Here is a 20,336-nt window from a genome sequence, read left to right on the forward strand (position 1 = left end):
GATAGGATTTTGGCTTAGAATTGCAGAGACTAAATAACCGATTAATATGTGGCTTCAATCCTACAGGTCCAGAATTTTAATTACTACCTCATAACTATGTTAAAGTGCCCATTCTTAGGGGTGATCTCGACATAGGGGCCACAAATAAAAATTCTGAATCCGTAGATCGATTAGAATTCAAATTCTAAGTAATATCCTCCTACAAACCATGCTCATACGTGTTGTGGTTGGAAAGCTATAGTCCAATCTCTCCAGAGTGCCAAATTTGGCAGGGAAAACAAGCTGATTTCGCATTTTTGGAGCAATAAATAAATTTTCTACATGGAAAACTCTCTCAGTGGATTCAATCACATCATTCCCTCAAACCCAGTGCAAAAAATATATTGAATTGGTGTTGTGGAAGGTACAAAGTCCATGTCTCAAGAAATTGGCCCTGTGACGCTATGTCACGGCATGTCACTGGTCATCACACTTACCAAGGATTGTGCAACACCACTACTAGTAGTAGTAACAGCACATTCAATACTGCTAACACTGTGAGTACACTGGTTATCATGTAAGTGTTTCAATGAACTAAACTAATAGCGTGGATTGGGCAGATGGACATCCACAACATCTATTATGGCAGTAGGACGATGTCTGGTGGGGTCGTTCCCCTTATGCCAAATTTGAGCAATTGGTTCACAGGGCAGACAGAAGTCATTGTCAAACTCAAGAGGCATTTTTCCAACACAAATGACTCAGCCCAGAAGAGAAAGTTCTTCTTGCTACATGGTATGGGGGGTATTGGAAAGACTCAGATTTGCTTGAAGTTCATTGAGGAAATGTCTGACTGGTGAGTACTACCAAAGAGGCAGATCCAACCCTCATTTCAAAAATTTTAATTGCCTCCAGTTTCTCTTCTGTTTTTTGGATTGATGCTTCCTCAGTTGGCACCATCACACAGGGACTCAAGGGTATCTGTAATCTTCCTGCAGCTCAGTCTAGTGGACTAGATGGCTCACCTGAATCTGCTCCTCACTGGATTGGCCTACTGAAAGAGAATTATATGATGGTCTTTGACAATGCTGATGTTCTATCACCATCTGAGCTGGGCTTACTTTCCACCTGGAAGGGGGGGAAACATTCTGATAACTAATTGCAACTCCACCATGAGGAATTTGACTTCACCTGAGAATTCTCTTGAAGTAACTGAGATGGAAGAGGATGATGCTATTAAATTACTTCTAAAAGCCAGTTGCCTGGATCCATTTTTAATGGAGGCACAAACTGAAGCTTCTAACATTGTGAAGGAGCTTTTCTGCCTTCCTCTTGCTCTTGATCAGGCTGGTGCTTACATTGCATCTGGGGCCACCACTATTGGAGACTATCTTGCAAAGTATTCAGATCATTGAAAAACATTATTATCCCATTCTGAATTTACTGGGGCTTCTAAGTATAACAAAAGTGTCTATGGAACTTGGGAACTATCATACCAAGAAATTCAGCAAAGAGCTAAATCTGATGATTCTCATAAGGCTAATGCAGCCAACAGTGCAATGCTCATTCTGGAATTATTTTCTTTCTTTCATCATGAGGGAATTACTGAGGAATTATTTTCTTCTGCTGCTCTTCAAAAAGATCAAAAAACCTCTAACCCTGAATTGCCCCTTGCTAGTGCTATACTGGATCTGAGACTACTTCCTCTAAACAAAAGAGGAACTTGGGATAACTTTCTTTTTAGAGAGGGACTTTGAACATTACTGTCATTCTCCTTGATCAAGAAAGGCCCATCTGATTGTGTGTATGCAATGCATCCACTGGTTCATGCCTGGGGCAGGGACAGGTTACTTTTAAATGAGAGCAATAAATGTTGCTTAACAGCATATATTACTTTGGCTTGTTCACTAGGAGTGGTTGAAAACCAGCCATATGAATTCAGAAAAGCATTGGTAATACATGTGAGAGCAAACATGGAGCATTCCAGGTCAGAAAGTAACCAGAACAGTGTCAGTTACTTGGATGATGCTTATGCCAAGTTTGGGATGATGTTTCAGGAACAAGGATATTTCAAGGAGGCAGAAACCTTGGCAAATGAAGTTGTAGAGACAAGGAACAGAATTCTTGGGGTGGAACATCCAGAAACAATCCATGCCATGGGAAATATAGCAATGTCATATCGGCATCTGGGAAAATACACAGAGGCAGAGAAGCTGGATCTCAAAGTTCTGGATGCAAGGACCAGAATTCTTGGAGTGGAAAACCTAGACACAATCCATGCCATGGGAAATCTAGCAGCAACATATAAATACCTGGGAAAATACACAGAGGCAGAGAAGCTGGAGGTTCAAGTTTTCAATGCAATGACCAGAATGCTTGGAGTGGAACATCCAGAAACAATCATAGCTATGGAAAATCTAGCAACAACATATAAACACCTTGGAAAATACACAGAGGCAGAGAAGCTGGACATCCAAGTTTTGAATGGAATGACCAGAATCTTTGGAGTGGAACATCCAGGCACAACTATAGCTATGGGAAACCTAGCAACAACATATCGATATCTGGAAAAATACACAGAGGCAGAAAAACTAGATATCCAAGTTCTGGATGCAAGAAACAGAATTCTTGGAGTAGAACACCCAGAAACAATCCAAGCAATGGGAAATCTGGCAGCAACATATGCACACATGGGAAATTTTACAGAGGCTGAGAAGCTGCAGATCCAAGTTCTTGATGCAAGGAACAGAATTTTTGGTGTGAAACACCCAGACACAATCTATGCCATGGCAAATCTAGCAGTGATGTATAAACACCTGGGAAAATTCACAGAGGCAGAGAAGCTGAAGATCCAAGTTCTGGATGCAACAAACAGAATTCTTGGAGTGGAACACCCAGACACAATCAGAGCCATGGGAAATCTAGCAGTAACATACAAACACCTGGGAAAATATACAGAGTCAGAAACACTGGAGATTCAAGTTCTGAATGCAATGACCAGAATCTTTGGATTGGAATATCCAGGCACAATCATAGTCATGGAAAATCTAGCAACAACATATCAAAACTTGGGAAAATACACAGAAGCAGAGAAACTGGAGACCCAAGGTCATAAATTGAAGAGAAGAGTTCCTGAAGCAGAATTTCTGCATACAATTACAACTGTGGCCAATGTCCAAGAAGCCCAGGAGATTCAAGTTCTTGATGCAGGCAGCAAAGTTCCTGTTGAAGAAAAATTGCATCCAACACAGTGTAATCATGGCATGATTACTACAGTTCCCATACTGTATCATATATAGGATGCACTGGCTGAGACTATAACTTCTCAGTTATTCTGCCTTTTGGCTTAGGTGGTCCTTTGTGCATTCTAGGGACTGCTTACACACAGGTTGTTTTAAAGCATCTATTTCAAGCAGTTCTTCCAAGTACAAAAGTATGTATTTTGGTGATTGTTGTTTGAAGCCTCTCTGATGCTTTTATCCTCAGTCCAGCTTTTTTCCAAACTTGTAAAGAGAGTTTCAAAATTTAAATACAAAATAGCACATTTATTTCATAAAAAGAAAGATCTTGATGATGGCTTTGCAGGAACTAGTACTTAATTTAGCTACCACAGTGATTCCATACATCACTCTCAATTATTTACCATTTCACTGGTATTCTATCTTGTACTCATGTCTTGATATGCTATTAGGGGTGTTCAAAGCTGGGCGCAGCTCACAGCACACATAAGAATTAGCTTATATAACATTGTTTTCATAGTCTGCTGTGACTCCTTCATCTTTTTTCTTGTATGACAGTGCTCCCACACACTCCTTTACCTGTTGCTATCCCTATCTATTGGCTATCATGACGTGTGCTGCCACTTCCAGGGCCGACAAGGCTGAGAAACCCTGCATTCCCAAAATAAACTGGTCAGCAAATAATTCTGCCACCGTCTGGACCCTTCTGGCTGAGATTGAGAAGAGCGAAAATTATCGTGTTCTTTATGGGAAAAAGGATGTGGCCAAGGTGAGTTTTTGCATACCTTCATCTTGTGGCTGTCTAACATGGCTTGTTCACAGAATACAAGTGGTGAAACAAAAGTTGCTGTGTATGCCAGGATTGCCAAAGCTGTCCTCCTGGAACTGTTTTCTCTTAATCCCAACACAGTTCACAACCGTATCAAGAGCAAGCTTGAGAGGTAAGGACTTTATTTCATGTGTTGGTCTGCTCACACCTCCAGTTTCAGCCTTAAGAATGTATACAAGAAACACGCAAAGTGGCTCTGTCAGACTGGTGAAGGTGTTCAGAAAAATGAGGATGGCTCACAGGGTAGTGAAGAAACACTGTCCTTCTACATCATGGGTGATGGTCCTTGCATTGAGACCCCTCTGCATGCTGTCAACATATGGAGTGCATCTCTATCTTCTTGTAATTTGACCATTCACCTAATTTATTGATTTTCTAGAGGAAATCGAAGCAGATTTCCCCTTCTTCCCCACCCTTCACCACATCTAGGCCTCCCATCCAAACATCACTCCAATCGTCATCACCACAGCTCTTGGTCTACAGGGTTCAAAGACAATCTGGTACCAGCCACTGGACAACAACAACAGTCATACTGATGATAACAGTAACATTGGCCCCTAGTTGCTAGACCCTGTTGCTACAGTGGCACCACAGCAAGAGTGGTCATTTGGGAATGATGGGGGAGGTTTGGTGAATGCCAATCAACAACCAAACCTGGTACCGGAGACATCAAGGCCTCAGCGTGGCCCAAAGCCATCTTCTGTCTACTGTGACACCATCAAAAATGCTCGCAAAGCCATCTCAAAGCTCCTGCAGAAATGTTTGCTTGTGGATACTCTAATGGAAATTCAAAAGTATTTTATTTTTGCTTTGTCATCATCTTTTCTTACCCATTTGTAGGGAGAACCTTGCAGCCCAGAAGGTTCAAAATTGAAGCTGTATCAACCTTGAGCTGTGTAAGCAGATTATTGATGAGGTAAAGATGGGCTTGTTGACCATTGAACAAGCTCAGGAGAAGATCAAGGCTATCGAGAATGACAGTTCCCCTTGCCCTGTGAAACATCAGAAGAAGGTTGTTCAGGAGTTTAGCCCAGACTGGGAGGAAATCTCCTCTGGCTCTGAAGACCAGTGAAATGATGGTTTCTTTTCTCATCTACAATTTCTATGTTACTCATGTTGTGATACCCATAATTCCTTGACTAACTGCCTACATTTCGCATTGTTATCATTAATATCTACTCTGCCATCCTCTTGTTGAATACCAGTATCTTCCTCCTCCTTGTTAAAACCATGGAAATTCAGAAAATATGCTGCAGATTGGCTTCCATCAACATTGATAACAATGTTATGAAGGATAATCACAACTGAAATCCATTTACAGGCTTTGTAGTGGTTGTTATTGGAGTTGATATGGACTCAAAGGCCACACAAACACTGAAAGCAACCCTTGAGAGCACCAATGCAATGCTCAGGGCGAACACAAAGGCCTGCAACTACCTTGTCAAACAAGGCATTCATTGGTTTGAGAGATGCTGGCTTTTTATGGACTGGGATTGTTCAGGAATTGACTGCATAGGCTGAGTCTGCCCATGCACAAATTCTTCTCCCTCAAAGAACCAATCAGGATGTATAGCAGCTGTAGTATGCTCAAAGGCAGTTGCATCATGGGCAGAGCCAGTCATGCCATGGGTAAAATCAATGATTCAAAGGTTTGAGGGTGTGTTCCCAATCAAGAAGAAAGGTTATATCAAACTCTACTAGCTAGATAAACACTTACTTGGACATTAAGACCATAGTTTGCTTTCCACATGTAGTACACATCCCCATTCTTTCCTGGTTTGCAATAGAGAACCACAATTGTACCATCATACATAACCCAACCATCTCTCCACAATCCTCGGAAACCCAGATAGTTATCCATCCATTCTTTTTCAGCCTCCTTCTCAGCTGGTGTCAGCTTTCAGATAAACTGGCTCTGGAGGGAGAGGATTGCTTCAAAGCAGCGATCTGTGTAGTTTACAACAGAACCTTCAGAACACGCAGCAGCATGAGTGATATCTTCAACACTGGCACCATTGCTGTACCTTCCCATTCAGAAAAGGGTAACAGCTAACTGCTGCTCAACAGGTGTTTGCCCAAGGTTTGTGTCATTCTTGAAGATGTCATGATCCTCAATAAGATCAAGAATTGTGAGGAAGACAAGAGGTGTAACATGAAGCATGTTGATGAAGTGGTGATAGTGGGCAGGATCTTGAGAGAACTCCCATGCCAGATCTATGTTACCACATTTCAGGACAGGAGGGCACTCATTAAGATAATGAGTTTCCTCGAGCAGAGCAATGATTTCAAGATCTTTTTGGAGGTTCAGAGTGTATTCTTCAAGGTTTTTGGGTGGTGAAAAAATGTCTCAAGTTGCCATAGATAGTAAGAAAGAGTCTATGAGGTCTTTCCTCAGTGGTTTCAAAGGCATAGCAAGGATAATTAACAAGAAAGGTGCCCAACTTATCATAGATTAATGATTTGAATCAGGCATGACATGCACACTGCGCGGACTCCGAAATCTACCTTATATAAGCTAATTCTTATGTGTGCTGTGAGCTGCATCTGCAAGCTGTGCCCAGCTTTGAACATCCCTATTGAATGATAATTTCTTTTTACATTTTATACTTTGCTCTCCTGTACTTCAAGTTCCACTCCAAGAATTCTGTTTCTTGCATCCAGAACTTGCATTTTCAGCCAGTACTAGGGATTTCATGGGTAACCCCTACCTTTGGCCAAACCCTTACCCTTACCCCCAGAAACCCATAGCTGGTTGTGCTTGAGCAGGTACTTCTCTCTACCCATTGTTCAACAAAAAGTAAATAGAGATAACCAACAGCTTGCATGAATATTTTCAGAAGAGGGACAGCACTATGAGTCTAATATTACTCAGGAGCACTTCTGAGGAACACACCTTCCTATGGTGCACTGTGATAGAGGGGTACATTGCTCCAGGGCTCCAAAGCTACCTGATGCTATGTAGACACCTGTAGTCCATAGTCGTTTTGCAGATGTTGAAGGGACCTCAGTCCTTGCAAGACTTGATTTAAAAACACACGAAACATGCTACTAGTACTTAAGTAAAGAGCAAACAAGGATGAAAGCAACGAGAATGAAGAAAAAGTAGTCTACTGTCCAGAAAAATATCATCAATTTACCCTTCCAAAGAAAGTCCACAGGAGTGCTTTCATTCACCAAAACTAGTTTCTCTGAGCAATCCCAACTCCTTCCAACTAGGAAGATTAAATGCCAATGGTACATATCTTATCCCAATAATCACCCCAAGCTGATTCATACACATTCATGCAAACTGAAGTGCAAGGGGTGCACAGCCCTTTACAATGCTTCTCCTTCAACCACTTCTGATTCCACCAATATTGCAAGTGGTGGGGGTGATGAGAGGAGGTAATGTTGAGTCTTATCTAGGCTATTGTGCCATGTCTGGAACCAATTTCAAAAAGAATCAAAAATTCAAAAATTCTGTCCATGGTGGACCACTACCCTCTTTCTATGCAGATATTTAGTCTAATGGAATTTACCCTTGTTTCTTTCATTTTGCCTGATGTGCTGAGTTCAATTCCTCCTTGTGGTATTTTTTTGCCCTTCCTCTTCTTGATAATTAATCCAGTCAGCTCTAGCACCATAGCAGCTGTAGCACTTCATAGTCAGATCTCCAAGATCTTTGATCAAACAAGAATGTTTAATTTTTTCCAAATTGATGCAAGCCTGAAGACAACCTTCAGATTCTTGGGACCAGTTCAAAAAAATCAAAAATTGTGAATAATATTTGATAGTAAGTATGTAACCAGTACCAATAAGTACATGAAACTATCAAGAATACTAGTAGACCAAAGTATCATGTGTATGAACAAGCAATTAGTACTGAACCCTTGTATCAACTAATAATGGCAACAGGTAGTCAAGAACTAACTTTGCGAGGAACAAAATGCACACCACCAATGTCCACCCAGTTGTAGCAGGCCAAGATAGAACATTCTATGAAAGAGGGAAAGGGGATTGTTAGTACTAGATAGCTTACATTGAGGAAACCCTGTATCAAGGGAGCAACTGGTGAACAATGGGGGAGCTGTGCAAAAAAGGGGAGATTGGAGACAGAAGAAGATGGCACTGACTGATATTTTATATCTTCCAAATGATATGCCTGTTTGTCCAAAATATTCCACCTTCAGCACACAGACACCATGATCATTGACAATGGGTGTGCTTGTGAGATCTTTGGGAGTCAGCAGTGAGATTTCAACTGATTAATTAGAAGAGGTAAGCAGCTACTGACCTGTGCTGTAGTGGTTGATTTCTACTTTCCAGTAGAAATCTACAGGAACTATTTGGGAACTACCAGAGAGCTCATGAGATTTGGGTGGTCTATGGAGAAACAAGGCTGCTACAGGAGTCCCAGAGTTTGGCCAGCCCTCTCCAAGTCTCGTGAGAAAGGGCCTTGCTACTGGGAAAAAATGCCTTTGCAGATGAATGGCATAGCACAGACCTGTTGTTCTTACAGTCATTTGCATAATGCTTTGCACAACAAATTTTCCAAAAATCTGTTTGGTTGTGTTGGGTAGCATGATTTTCATCACACTTGCTGCATGCCTGTGTGTGAGTCCTGCTGCTATACTTGGCTTACAGTGGGCATCTTTGGGCCTTTGGCCATGATGCAACAAGGATGTGAGGTAGTCAGTATTACCAATATTGAGGCCTTGACAGTGACACAATGTTCCCACAAAGGGGTTTGTAGTTCCATAGTACATTATTGCCATAATGATGTAATGGTAGAAAATTGCAACACATCCAGGACCCCGCATCTCAGAAGGTGTGCATGAGTACATCCTGGCTTTGCACAATGAGGGGAGGCATCCACAAGGTATGATAGACCTTGCTGGCTGCAGCCTTCACACCATCAACTACATTTTGAGGCAGCTCAAGGCATCCAAAAATGGGTTGAGTGTGACATTTCAGATCCTGTTCAAACAGGACCAAATATGTTTTGAAAGATATGTTGTGCAAGGCATTATGCAAACGACTGTAAATCAAGTTTTGACCAATGCAGGAGAGGCTCAGAGCATAGAACATACTTACACTTTGAGGAGACACCTAGTGATGAGCACGGGTAACCCGCGGGTGTTTTCACACCTACCTTTACCCTTACCCGATGCAAACCCGTACCCTTTCCATGGGTAAGGGTATTTCAGGGGTGGGGGTAGGGGTTTGTACAGGGTTTGGGGGGTCGAAAACCCACAACGGGTGAACGTTAGGGTCAAGTATAATGTACACTACGTAGTCTAATCAATCAGTACATAAGTCAAGGTGACGCCCCCCTCTTTTTGTCGTGTCATCAGATGTCGTTGTGTCGGTCGTTCGACCGTCCACTGTCATTGTCGTCGTGTCGTCGTTGCAGCGCGGTGTCATCATTGTGTCATGTAATCTGTGGGGGACATGTTAGAGACGTGGGTTGGGACAGGGGTGCTCACCAGTGGGTCATAAGATGGATGACAACGACGAACGATGAATTGGCCGTTGTTCGTCGTTTGGTTGCCACGTTGCTAACAGCGATGTAGCACCTGGATTCAATGTCAAAGGAAGGAGTGAGATGACGGGGTTGTAACGACTCACCTGGGCTCGAGTGGTGGTGCTGGGCATTCGTCACTTTTCATGGTGTTGGGCGCTCATTGACATGCCAGGTCATCACCGTCACCTGTCATCCATTCGGCTGGTGATGTGGTGTCGCCTCGTTGTTGTTGTTGTTGGCATGTGTAGTGGTGGTTCAGGGCGTCGAACCACGGTTGGGGAAGGTGGCGGTGGTTAAAGTGTGGTTCGGTCGTTGTCGGTTGTCACGTCACTGACGTGGCACCTGTTTGTTGTGTGAAGAAAGGAAAGGGTGCGGGGGAGGGATCACATTGCGCACCTGAACTAATGTGGGCAGTGACGACGATTGCGTCGTCACCGTCTGGACGACGTGGCACGTCCGTTGACGTGCCAGGTCGCCGTCAGCCGTTGGGCTGCTGACGTGGCGTTGCCATGTTGTCGTTGTTGTCGACGTGTGCGATGGTGGTTCAGAACGTTGAACGGCGGTGGTTGCAGAAGGTGGGGTTGTTGGTCATGGTTACGGGTGGTCGTCAATGTGGATAGTGGTAGTTGAGAAAGAAAAGTGTTTGTTTGTTGTTGATGTATGTAACGTTCCTGGCAAACACCGCTCATGCGGCTCACATGATCTATTACATAATCTGTTGACCACCCTTGACTTACCCTCACAAAAACCCCCAACCCTTGTCAAGGGTTGGGGTTTTTTGAGGGTCAGAAAATCCTAACCTCTACCCTTACCCTCCCTACCCTTACCCTTGTACCCCTAAGGGTTTGCAAACCCTTGCACATCACTAGAGACACCTCAGCATGCAAGACCCATGCCCACCACTATAGATGGTGGGTGGTCAGACGAAGAAGAAGAAAAAATCAAAATCAAACTACTTGTATACGTCGTTGCAACTCATGAACTTGAAGAACATGAGTCACCTCAAATCACCCTGCTGGTGGTCAGGCTGTTGCCTGTATCTCTAAATCAACTTTCAATGAAATTCAAGGCAGGCAGCAGAGGGTTTAGAATCAAAACTTACATGTGGATCCTACATTTGTGTTGCCCCAGCTTCGGCTTTTAGCTGGTTCAAGCCACAGCTGAGCTGAGCCAAGCTGATGGATCTGGCTTGGCTGCTGCTTGAGCTGGCTAGAGCCAGGATTTTGACATGCTAGCTCATTCATAACAAATAAAATTGGCTTTTGTATGTACATATTATTCAACTAGTAGTAGAATATACTGTAAATGAACCTAAGTAACCTATTAACACAAAGACAACTATAACTTTATCCTAATCAACTAATTATGTATTCAGTAAGTGCACTACTAGTGTTTAAAGGTTCAGTCCATAGGACCGCAAAAAACCGGTGGACCGAACTGAACCGGACCATGGACTGGTCTTCTTTTCGGTTGCAGTTGCCCCAATTTGGGGTTGGTCCGGTTGCCAGTTGCCTCATTTCGAAAATATTTTAAAACCGTTCAAAGACCGGTTTTAATCGGTTGCAACCAGTTAAACGGTCACGTGCGTTACATAGCCTTGTAACCACGTTTATTGCCTTTTATTGGGTTTTTGTTTCATCAAAAACGGTTAAGAATTGAGAAAGATATAACCAAATCCATATTTTACCCGAGTCTCTATGAGATGTAATTCAGTTTCAGTCATAGCTATGTCAAATCTTCATTAAATCTCTTGAAAATTGGTAGAATGACGGGTATTTATATGCTTTACTATTTTATATAACCCGTTTATTTTTCAGAGTAATAATGGTTGAGATACAAATGGTTTATATTGGTATAATAAATTATACGCAAAAAAACCGGTCTGGATCGGTCTGAACCGGTATCATGGACCGCAAAAGACCGGTCCTAGGTGGTTCGGTTCGGTTCCCTCAATATCTGGGTTGGTCCTGGACCGGTTGCGGTCCACGGTTGCGCGTTTTCGGGGCAAAAAACCGGACTGAACTGAACCTTTAAACACTATGCACGACAGGTCATTAAGTACAAGGACATGTGGGTATAACTACATATGGGGGGCCAAGATGGAAGAATGGACAGGGAAGACAAAAGAGAGATGAAAGAAGCTGAAGTGCTATATATACAAGGCACTTTAGGGCAGGTTACAATTTAGGGCAGGTTCTCATCTAAGCCTGTCCTAAAGTGCCTTTTCATCTCTCTTTTCCTTTCCTTCTCCATTCCCCTCCTCCCATCTTGCCATATCTATGCCATAGCTACACCCCCTTGTATTAGTTACCCCCCACACCGCCCCACCCCTCATATATACTTGTTCTTACTTACATGTAGAATATTTCATTAATTTAAAATGGCATGCCCCCATAAAAATACAAAACTAACTACAAAAAGCTCCCCAGGCAATAAAATACCCTACAAATTGGATCAACACGAGGCGACGATGATGAGGTGGCACATCAACAGATGTGCCACTTTATCTGATGGTGACAAGGACATGCCCAGCCCAGGTAAGCTAGCACGACCCCTCCTTCAAGTTTTGCTTTTCACACCAAACATGCCAGTTTGCTGTTAGTGACATGGGACCCAGACGATGAACATCAATTGTCATCATTTCTTTGGACACCACTGCAAGACGACAACCACGACACACACAAGGACATGGCAAGACCATGTCACCAGCCAACAAGGGAATTCAAAAGATGATGCAAAGGTGGTGGCATTTGAGGAGCAGGCCACTGAGGGGATAGAAGTTGCAGAGTGGGGAGAAGAAGCCGTTGTGTTGCCATGTGTTCATCCACACCCCATTCAACCAATATCCACCCAAGCAGAACCTACTGGAAAACTTGTTACCATGTCTGCACAGGTGTCGTCTTTATCAAAAACATTGTCATTCATGCTGTCAATGCCAATGCTGATTCGTGTGTCTGTGGTCTGAAGATATTTCACATTTTTTGGTTTTGCAGGGTTAACCTCTATCTTGGTCAGTTCTTCACCTTTCTTTATTGTTGAGGGCTCGTTTACAACATATTCTAGTGTCATTTGAAGGTTCTAAAGAGACAAGAGGTTTGCATGTCTGTGTTCTGAAGATATGTTACATTTTCTGTTTTGTGGGGCAAGTATAGTGTTTTAAAGTCCAGTCTAGTCTGGTTTTTTTACCTCAAAACAAGGCAACTGGCAACCACAACCAGTCCATACCAATCCAGATATTAAGGGACCACAACCAGACTCTTTTAGACCAGTCCTAATCAGTCCATAACACACAAAAAACTGGTCCAGACTGGTTGCAACTGGTCTTTTGTTGTAAAATTTATTGTACCACAGAAACTAAATATTACCTTACATACATAGCATACATAGATAGATATCTTAAATCTCCATAGACTGATTAAAAATTTAAGCAATTCTGTAAAGATTTGACTGAGATATGGCAAAAACGGAAAGGATATACATTCAAATTGCATATAAAAATGTTTTTGGCCATATCTCAACCAATTCATGACCACTTTTGATGATTGAAGGGCCAAAAATTAGGTAAAAATGTGTGCGAGTAAGGTACAATACGTGATGGGAGGAAAGACTGGTTGCAACCGGTCTAAACCAGTCTTTTTCAGTTTTTAAATATTTACAAAAACATGGCAACTGGCAACTGGACTGACCACAAATGTGGGCAACTGCAACTGGAAAAAGACTGGACCATGGTTCAGTCCAGTTCGGTCCTATGTATATCTTCAGTCCTGTAGACTGGACCTGTGAACACTAGGCAAGTACCCTAGGTCAATCAAATTTCCATCGTTTCTTATGATCTAAGGCTTGTTTACAATCTACTATAGTGTTGCTTGAAGGTCCTGAATAGATGAGAGGTGTGTGTGTCTGCGCTCTCAAGATATTCCACATTTTCTGGTTTTGGGGAGGGGGGGGAATTTGAAGGAGCTGAAGAGATGACATCCATATGTGTTCCTATTTCTATGCTATCTCACATCCTCACCTATTTTTTGTGAATTTCTATTTATTTTCAAAACCCTAGAGTTTCTACTATAGTTCTATGCTTGAAATATACATTACATTGTGTATCTATCAGGTAGACAGCATCTAATTTACCCAGATTTATAGTCACATCACTTTAAAAATTATGTGCTGGCTTGAGCCAGCTTTGAGTCAGCTAAACACTGAGCTGAGCCACTTGAGGAAATTTAGCTGGCTTACATCAACCAGCTCTCGGCTAGCCAAGCTGCGGCAACACTATCCTACATAGACGTCAACAATATGCATAGGAACCAGACTTCCTACTTACACTTGAGACAGCAACAAATATGTAGGGCTACATACAGTCATCCGCCCCTTAATGATATGCCACCCCCATTTGATACACTTTTGACTAGCCAATATCTCACTCAATACTAGACTGATTTTTACGAAACAAGTGGTGACAAGTAGTACAAACTCATATCTACTACCATACATAATTTGGATGCAATTGAGGCAGAATTGGCAAAGCTGTGGAGCATACAAAATGGACTGTTTTTCGGAAATAGCCAAATACAGTCACACCCCTCAAGGATACACCCATAATCTTAATTTGTCTTTGTGAAATGTGGGTCAAACATTCTGAAATTTGGTATGGTGATAGAAGGGAATTTATCTGAGATTTTCATGTAGTTTTTGTAGAGAAAAGTTGTGCTCAAATCTGTTGAAGCTAATTTCTCATTTTGGGTGTATCATTAGCAGGTGGATGACTGTATGTGTAAACATATGCTCTCAAAACTGTGGGATACACTGGAATCTCTGTTGTCCTGATATATTTACTCTCAATTTCTAAGTTTGGTGATGGAATTGTACATCAATCATATGCACAAAACAAAATTAAAAGATCCAAAAAATGAACAAATAAATATGATCTGAATTCATATTTAGAATATGCTAAAATCTTGGCCCAGGAAGTTCAGCAAATTCTAAATATGAATTTAGATCATATTTATTCATTCATTTTTTGGATCTGATCCCTTTTTTTATTGTATTTAGAAGACACTAAAGTCTTGGCCCAGGAAGTTCAGCAAATTCTATGCATATGATGGATGTACAATTCCATCACCAAACTTAGAAATTGAGAGCAAATATGTCAGGGGAACACTGGTTTTAGTCTATTCTGTAGTTTTTAGTGCCTATGTTTACACATATGTGGCCCTTCATATTCATCGCTGCCTGAAGTGTTACGGGTAGGATCGATGTGATGAAGCAAGACTCTGGATTTGGGTCATCATCGGAACCTCGAAGTACCATGAAGAAGATCCGTCGCAAACCCACGGCATTCCCATGTTGTAAACGTAGAACCTACAACCTGGGATCGAGCTTCAGCCTGCGAGAAAGCAATACTTACAATGAAGCACACGATGACTCTGGGCTTTATCAATGACAGCTTCGGTCTGGACTCTGAATTGTGAGTTCCATGACGGGGAGGAGGCAGGATTCCCTAGCTAGTGGCATACTTTAGCACCGGGAGATCATTAGAACAAATTGACAGAAGATAAAGAAGATCGCGCTTTGAACCACATGTGACATGTCGGGCGTAGCACCGTTAGCGACGATGAATACAAAGCAGGATTGGATTTGCCCAGCCAGTCTCGAGGCTAGTCCTGGCCAGGGTTCATCCAGCTCTCAAACGCTACGCAGCCATTAAATCTCACTACTCGCACATAACCATGAGCAACGCATAAAAAGAATATATTTTTTGACACGACAAGCCATGGTTGCATAATCATATCCTCCCTGTTCCCCTCCTCCCCTCTACGCAATAAGCGTCGAAGCAGTAGCAGCATCATACTTGAACGTCGGCGCAATCTGCTGCTTGGTCTTATAATACCTCGCGAGCCTATGGATCCTGGACTCGATAAGGATAAGACGGAACTTGGAGTCCTTGTCCTTCCTGTTGACTTCGAGGTGCTTGCGGACGGCAACCGCCTTTTTGATGAGGTGCCAGAGGTCCTCAGGGATGGATGGGCCAAGTCCTATCCCCAAACAAAAAGGTACGTGCAAATATGCGCGAAGGAGGAATGGAAAGAAGGAAGGAAAAAAAAAAAAGAAAAAAAAGAAAGCGGTAAGATGAGGGGGGTTGAGCGTGAAAGGAAGAAACGCACCTTGAGATTTAAGGATACGCAAGATCTTGTTTCCCGTAACGAAACGAACTTGGGGGATCCCATGCGAGTCTCGAAGGGTGACGCCGATTTGGGATGGAGTCAGGCCTTTACGGGCGAGCTTGACGATGTGGTCGACGACGTCTTCGGGGGTGGTTTTGAGCCATGAGGGGGGTGCCCTGCGGTATGGTAGTGCGGAGGACGCTGGATTGCAAAGGTAGTTAGTTAGTTGAAGAAAAAATGGCGTCGAAGGAGGAGACGCACAAATGCCCTTTCCGGGAGCGTGCATGCGACCCATTGTTACTCTGTACAATAACGCCCGATTAGAATCAACGACGAGGAGGAAAACTGGCGACTTGCAATAATTTGGCGGGGGTGAAGTCTTGAAGCCTTGAGGAATTGCACCAGGGATTGTGGTGAGAGCGTCAACAACGAGGATGGCGGCAACTCCCGAAGTGGCTGAGGTGTAACTATACAGCTGTAAACTTTATTCGATCGGTGATTTGTGTGTTTGTACGTGTTACTGACCCATCCAGCTCGCCCATTTGCAAGAGGTGTCGTAGGTGACCCAACTCTCCTTCCTCAAGGTATATACCGCCCCCTCGTCGTTTTTGTTGTGAAGAGCTCATCGCGTTTTTTACAGCATGAAGTTCAACATTGCCAGTAAGTCATCTCTACATAATCGTCATCGCCATCGTCCCAACCACCCAAACAGACCCCGCAACTGGGGCCCAAAAACTCCTCGACCTCGACGATGAGAAACGATAGTACGCATTCTTCCCATCTTCCCCCTCCTCTCCTCTAACCACCCCCCATTTCAGCCGCGTATTCTACGACAAGAAAATTGCTCAAGAAGTCCAAGGCGACTCCTTCGGCGACGAATGGAAAGGGTACATCTTCCGCATCACAGGCGGGAACGACAAACAAGGGTTTCCCATGAAACAAGGTGTCCTCCTCCCCTCTCGCGTCCGCCTCCTCCTCGCCGACGGGCACTCGTGCTACCGCCCCCGCCGCTCCGGCGAGCGTAAGCGCAAATCCGTCCGAGGATGCATCGTAGGACCCGATATCGCCGTTTTGTCCCTTGTCATCGTCAAACAGGGAGAGAGTGAGATTCCTGGGTTGACGGATACGGTTTTGCCAAAGCGGCTTGGGCCGAAGAGGGCTACGAAGATTAGGAGCTTCTTTAATTTGGGCAAGGAGGATGATGTTAGGAAGTATGTTGTTAGGAGGGAGGTTAAGAGTGCTAAGAAGGAGGATGCAAAACCTTATACCAAAGCGTGAGTTTTCTGTTTCCTGAAAATTGCTTTTTTTTGTTGGTGGCTCATGAATGCTTTGTAGGCCCAAGATCCAACGACTGGTCACACCCATTCGTCTCCAACGTCGTCGCCACCTCAACGCGCTCAAGCGCCGCAGGATAGAACACCAGAAGGAGCAAAAGACCGAGTACGAGTGCGTATTACTTCCATGTCCCCCAGTCTCTTTCTACCCAATAACTAACACCCCCACTCTTAACAGCGCCCTCATCGCCAAACGCGTGTCCGAGAAAAAGGCAAAGGCCGCAGCTATCAAGGCGTCGCACCACAAAGCGACCGCTGCCGCCACCACCACTGCCTAAATCGTCTCGGGTGGTGCTACCTCTGCCTAAATCATTGCGGATGGCTGTTACTCGAGCGGGTGGTGTTATGTCGTTGTGTTTGTCTTGCGTATCGCTCCGCTTTTAAGTATGCATCATGTCCTAGGCTAAGCAAACATTTCATGATTTTGAAAACCAAGATGGTGGTTGTATGCGACTATGTAGTGAGATTTAGTAAGTGGAGCGTGGCGTCTGAGAGACGGATCATCCTGCTTTGTACCATCACATGTATGTAGCTCGAAGCCTTCTTCGTGATTTCACCGCACGCGATCTTCTTTCCCTTCTCTCAACGATCTTCCAGTGCTAAACTATGGCCGCCAGTTGGCCAACGTGAAGTACTAGCTGGGGAATTTTGCCTCCGAGTCCTCCGTCACAACTTTTTTCGTTTATGCGAGTTGGGAGTCTGGAAAGTGATGAGCCAATGATGAGCTGCTTTTCTTTTTCCACCGTCACCACTTGCCCCATGCGAATCCCGTCAACGTGAATCTAGATTGCGAAGGCTCTACTCGTTCAGTGCTTGCGTGTAAGTTCCCCTCAGCTCACCCCCATCTAACTCGGTGTCTGTAGCCTTCAGTGGAGTCACTTGCCAGGTCATCCGAAGAAGAATCAGGTACATACATACGGTCGGGCCCCACATTGGAAGCCTCCTCCAGATCCAAAAGCTTTCATGTGATAATCGTCCTCGGAAGGCCTTGCACTGGCACTGACGGAACCCGTGGACGTCAGCGTTTCAAAAACATCAACAGAAAGAAGAAAAAGGTCCTTCCGAGTCTTTATGATGATATCACTCTAGAGTGGATGATTCTGCCAATCCCCTTTCGAGCTCGAGGGATCTCTAGTCATCGCGCGTCTGGCTCTGTTACGGATCATCTGTGTGTTCAAGTGACTGTTAAGACTCAAGATGGGAGGGAACCACTCGCATCCGAGTCCTCGGTGATAGTATGTACTACACCCAAACGAACACCTTGAAGGCACATGACGTTCGGCGCGTTCAATCATCAAGGTGAGAACTTTTCTCGTAAGAGTACTTAGAATATTGAAACCAGCATATTAGATAGAAAATCGGTGCTATAGAAGTACCAGATACGAGTGGAAGATATGCTGTCATGGCCCGTGGGTTGAAGAATGATCGGCCGTCCAGAAGATAGGTCACCTAGCTGTCTCCTGATTTTGCGCTTTCAATTCGGTGAGATTGGGTACTTCTGTCTTCCATGATTTACATGTGACTGACCTTCCGACGCCAAAGCTGATTTGAACAAATTGTTCAAGAGTTGTCGAAAATCCATGGAGTACCGGGAGAATTTCTCATGGGAAGAACTAACTATAGCTCAAGAAACCACCGTGCTCATTAACACGTTCGAAATCCGACATGAGACAGTCATGCCTTCATAGCACAACGGAGGTCTCGAACGATTAACGATAGGCAATTTGGGGGCTCGCGAACTTCGATTTTCGAAGCAAAGATCTCGACTCGTCGGGGACTTCAGAAACCGGGCCCCATCTTGCTTTTAGTTGTCCTTCCTACCAGCTCGATAACGGTGATGGTGGTGCATCACACCCGCCGATTCTCCGGCAGGGAATAACGAAACGCTCAGCGGAACAATTCCACGTTGTTCGAGAAAATCCGAATTCGTAGTGCCGTAAAATGCCACTTGGGGTATGATTTTCGCCCCTTCAAACTTTCGGAACCGCAAATCATCATAGCTATTACTGGCAACACCTCCCGACAAGAATAATCAGGTGTACAATTCACCAAGTGCACGGCTCTGATACCCTCGACCCATTGTGACTATTGGCGTATAAAAGACTGCGATTACTCCCCTATTGGCCTCAGCAAACTTGCCCACAACTTTGCACCCAGTTCTTCAACATGCAACTCAGAATCGTAACCTCTGCTCTCTTCGCCCTCTGCGTAAATGCGGCTACTACCGCCAGCCACGCATACACTGGACCTGGTGGGTTTTATCCATCGTAGTTGAACATTTCACTGACTCTCTTTCAGCGACATCCTATACCCCTTCCGGCGTAAGCCCCCGTATTATCAAGTTATCAGCAGTCTCTTTGCTCACTTGGTTTTTATTTTATTAAAAAAACAAAAAGATTATTGGTACATGCGGAGTGGCCATTCAAAATTCCGACTTTTCCGTGGCCCTCGACAAACCTCAGTTTGGGACTGGCGGATTGTGCGGACGCAAAGTCAAAGTGTCCTGTAAGCGCTCTCGAGCTCCATTGAACTCTCCTGTACGCGATGACCGATGCTTTTTTTTTTTTTATAGATGGAAAAAAGAGCGCTATCGTCACTGTTGCCGACAAATGCCCTACCTGCGTTGGCGGCATAGGTCTCACCCCAGCCGCATTCAAGTATTTTGCGCCGCTCGAAAAGGGAACGTTCGAAGCCACTTGGGAATTCGTATGAGAGGGATATCGTGTCCATCTTCTTTATCTCATGAATAATTCTCCGTCGCCATATCTGTCCGAAAGACATTATATTTGTGAACGATGCTTATGCTTGCTGCAGGCAAATTTAGCCCCACGTTGTGATCAATACGCTGGTGCGTGTAATAAATATCCTTGAGGTTTGGTAGTAGTTGTACTACCGTAAATAAATGGTTTACGATTTACTTACTTCATATAGGTGTGAAAAGCACTTCAACTGAATGTCTACGCACTTGGATTGAGCATAAACAAAGCACTCAAATGTGTGCACTGGCCGCACTGGGGTGTGTGTTGAGGAGCCTCCAACCCAATTTCTTACCTACTACCCCCTCCCCTCCTCCTTAAGCCGTCCCCAAAAAGAGACCCCGACGCGATCTGTACCTCTCAACAGGTGGATGGGGAAGTTATTTCGTCCTAGTTGGCAATGGCGTGTTCGCTCAGTTATGCGCAAGTTGTCATGTCAAAAAATATATTCTTTTTATGCGTTACTGATTATTATGTGAGATTTGATAACTGGATGGCCTCTATGTAAGTGCTGGATGATCTCTGATTGAGGAAG

The 20,336-nt window shown here is 43.9% G+C and overlaps 6 protein-coding genes across 6 annotated transcripts; 5 read left to right on the top strand and 1 right to left on the bottom strand.

Moving 5' to 3' along the window:
• Positions 1–3,825: 3,825 nt before the first annotated feature.
• On the top strand, positions 3,826–4,476 carry LACBIDRAFT_307074 (uncharacterized protein; the record flags this gene model as incomplete). Its single annotated transcript, XM_001885700.1, has 4 exons — positions 3,826–3,987; positions 4,041–4,159; positions 4,208–4,371; positions 4,427–4,476. The coding sequence occupies 4 exons, from the start codon at positions 3,826–3,828 to the stop codon at positions 4,474–4,476; spliced, it is 495 nt and encodes a 164-aa protein (XP_001885735.1).
• Positions 4,477–8,228: 3,752 nt separating this feature from the next.
• On the top strand, positions 8,229–9,222 carry LACBIDRAFT_331383 (uncharacterized protein; the record flags this gene model as incomplete). Its single annotated transcript, XM_001885701.1, has 5 exons — positions 8,229–8,245; positions 8,300–8,304; positions 8,332–8,469; positions 8,671–8,717; positions 8,818–9,222. The coding sequence occupies 5 exons, from the start codon at positions 8,229–8,231 to the stop codon at positions 9,220–9,222; spliced, it is 612 nt and encodes a 203-aa protein (XP_001885736.1).
• Positions 9,223–15,278: 6,056 nt separating this feature from the next.
• On the bottom strand, positions 15,279–16,006 carry LACBIDRAFT_191503 (40S ribosomal protein S13; the record flags this gene model as incomplete). The annotated part of the gene is made up of 3 exons (XM_001885766.1): positions 15,279–15,582; positions 15,712–15,912; positions 15,973–16,006. 3 exons carry the CDS (start codon positions 16,004–16,006, stop codon positions 15,362–15,364), a joined length of 456 nt encoding a protein of 151 aa, XP_001885801.1. The 3' UTR covers positions 15,279–15,361.
• A 258-nt stretch (positions 16,007–16,264) lies between these two features.
• Positions 16,265–17,492, top strand: LACBIDRAFT_295206 (40S ribosomal protein S6). Its single transcript, XM_001885702.1, has 6 exons — positions 16,265–16,295; positions 16,352–16,371; positions 16,424–16,475; positions 16,530–16,985; positions 17,047–17,157; positions 17,224–17,492. Exons 2-6 carry the CDS (start codon positions 16,353–16,355, stop codon positions 17,321–17,323), a joined length of 738 nt encoding a protein of 245 aa, XP_001885737.1. The 5' UTR covers positions 16,265–16,295; position 16,352; the 3' UTR covers positions 17,324–17,492.
• Positions 17,493–17,729: 237 nt separating this feature from the next.
• Positions 17,730–18,310, top strand: LACBIDRAFT_307078 (uncharacterized protein; the record flags this gene model as incomplete). The annotated part of the gene is made up of 2 exons (XM_001885703.1): positions 17,730–17,806; positions 17,932–18,310. The coding sequence occupies 2 exons, from the start codon at positions 17,730–17,732 to the stop codon at positions 18,308–18,310; spliced, it is 456 nt and encodes a 151-aa protein (XP_001885738.1).
• A 901-nt stretch (positions 18,311–19,211) lies between these two features.
• Positions 19,212–19,757, top strand: LACBIDRAFT_331387 (expansin family protein; the record flags this gene model as incomplete). Its single annotated transcript, XM_001885704.1, has 4 exons — positions 19,212–19,296; positions 19,344–19,366; positions 19,442–19,550; positions 19,618–19,757. 4 exons carry the CDS (start codon positions 19,212–19,214, stop codon positions 19,755–19,757), a joined length of 357 nt encoding a protein of 118 aa, XP_001885739.1.
• Between the last annotated feature and the right edge of the window lie 579 nt (positions 19,758–20,336).

Source organism: Laccaria bicolor, genomic scaffold, assembly GCF_000143565.1.
Source record: "Laccaria bicolor S238N-H82 LACBIscaffold_33 genomic scaffold, whole genome shotgun sequence".
In the NCBI taxonomy this organism is placed as follows: Eukaryota; Fungi; Basidiomycota; class Agaricomycetes; order Agaricales; family Hydnangiaceae; genus Laccaria; species Laccaria bicolor.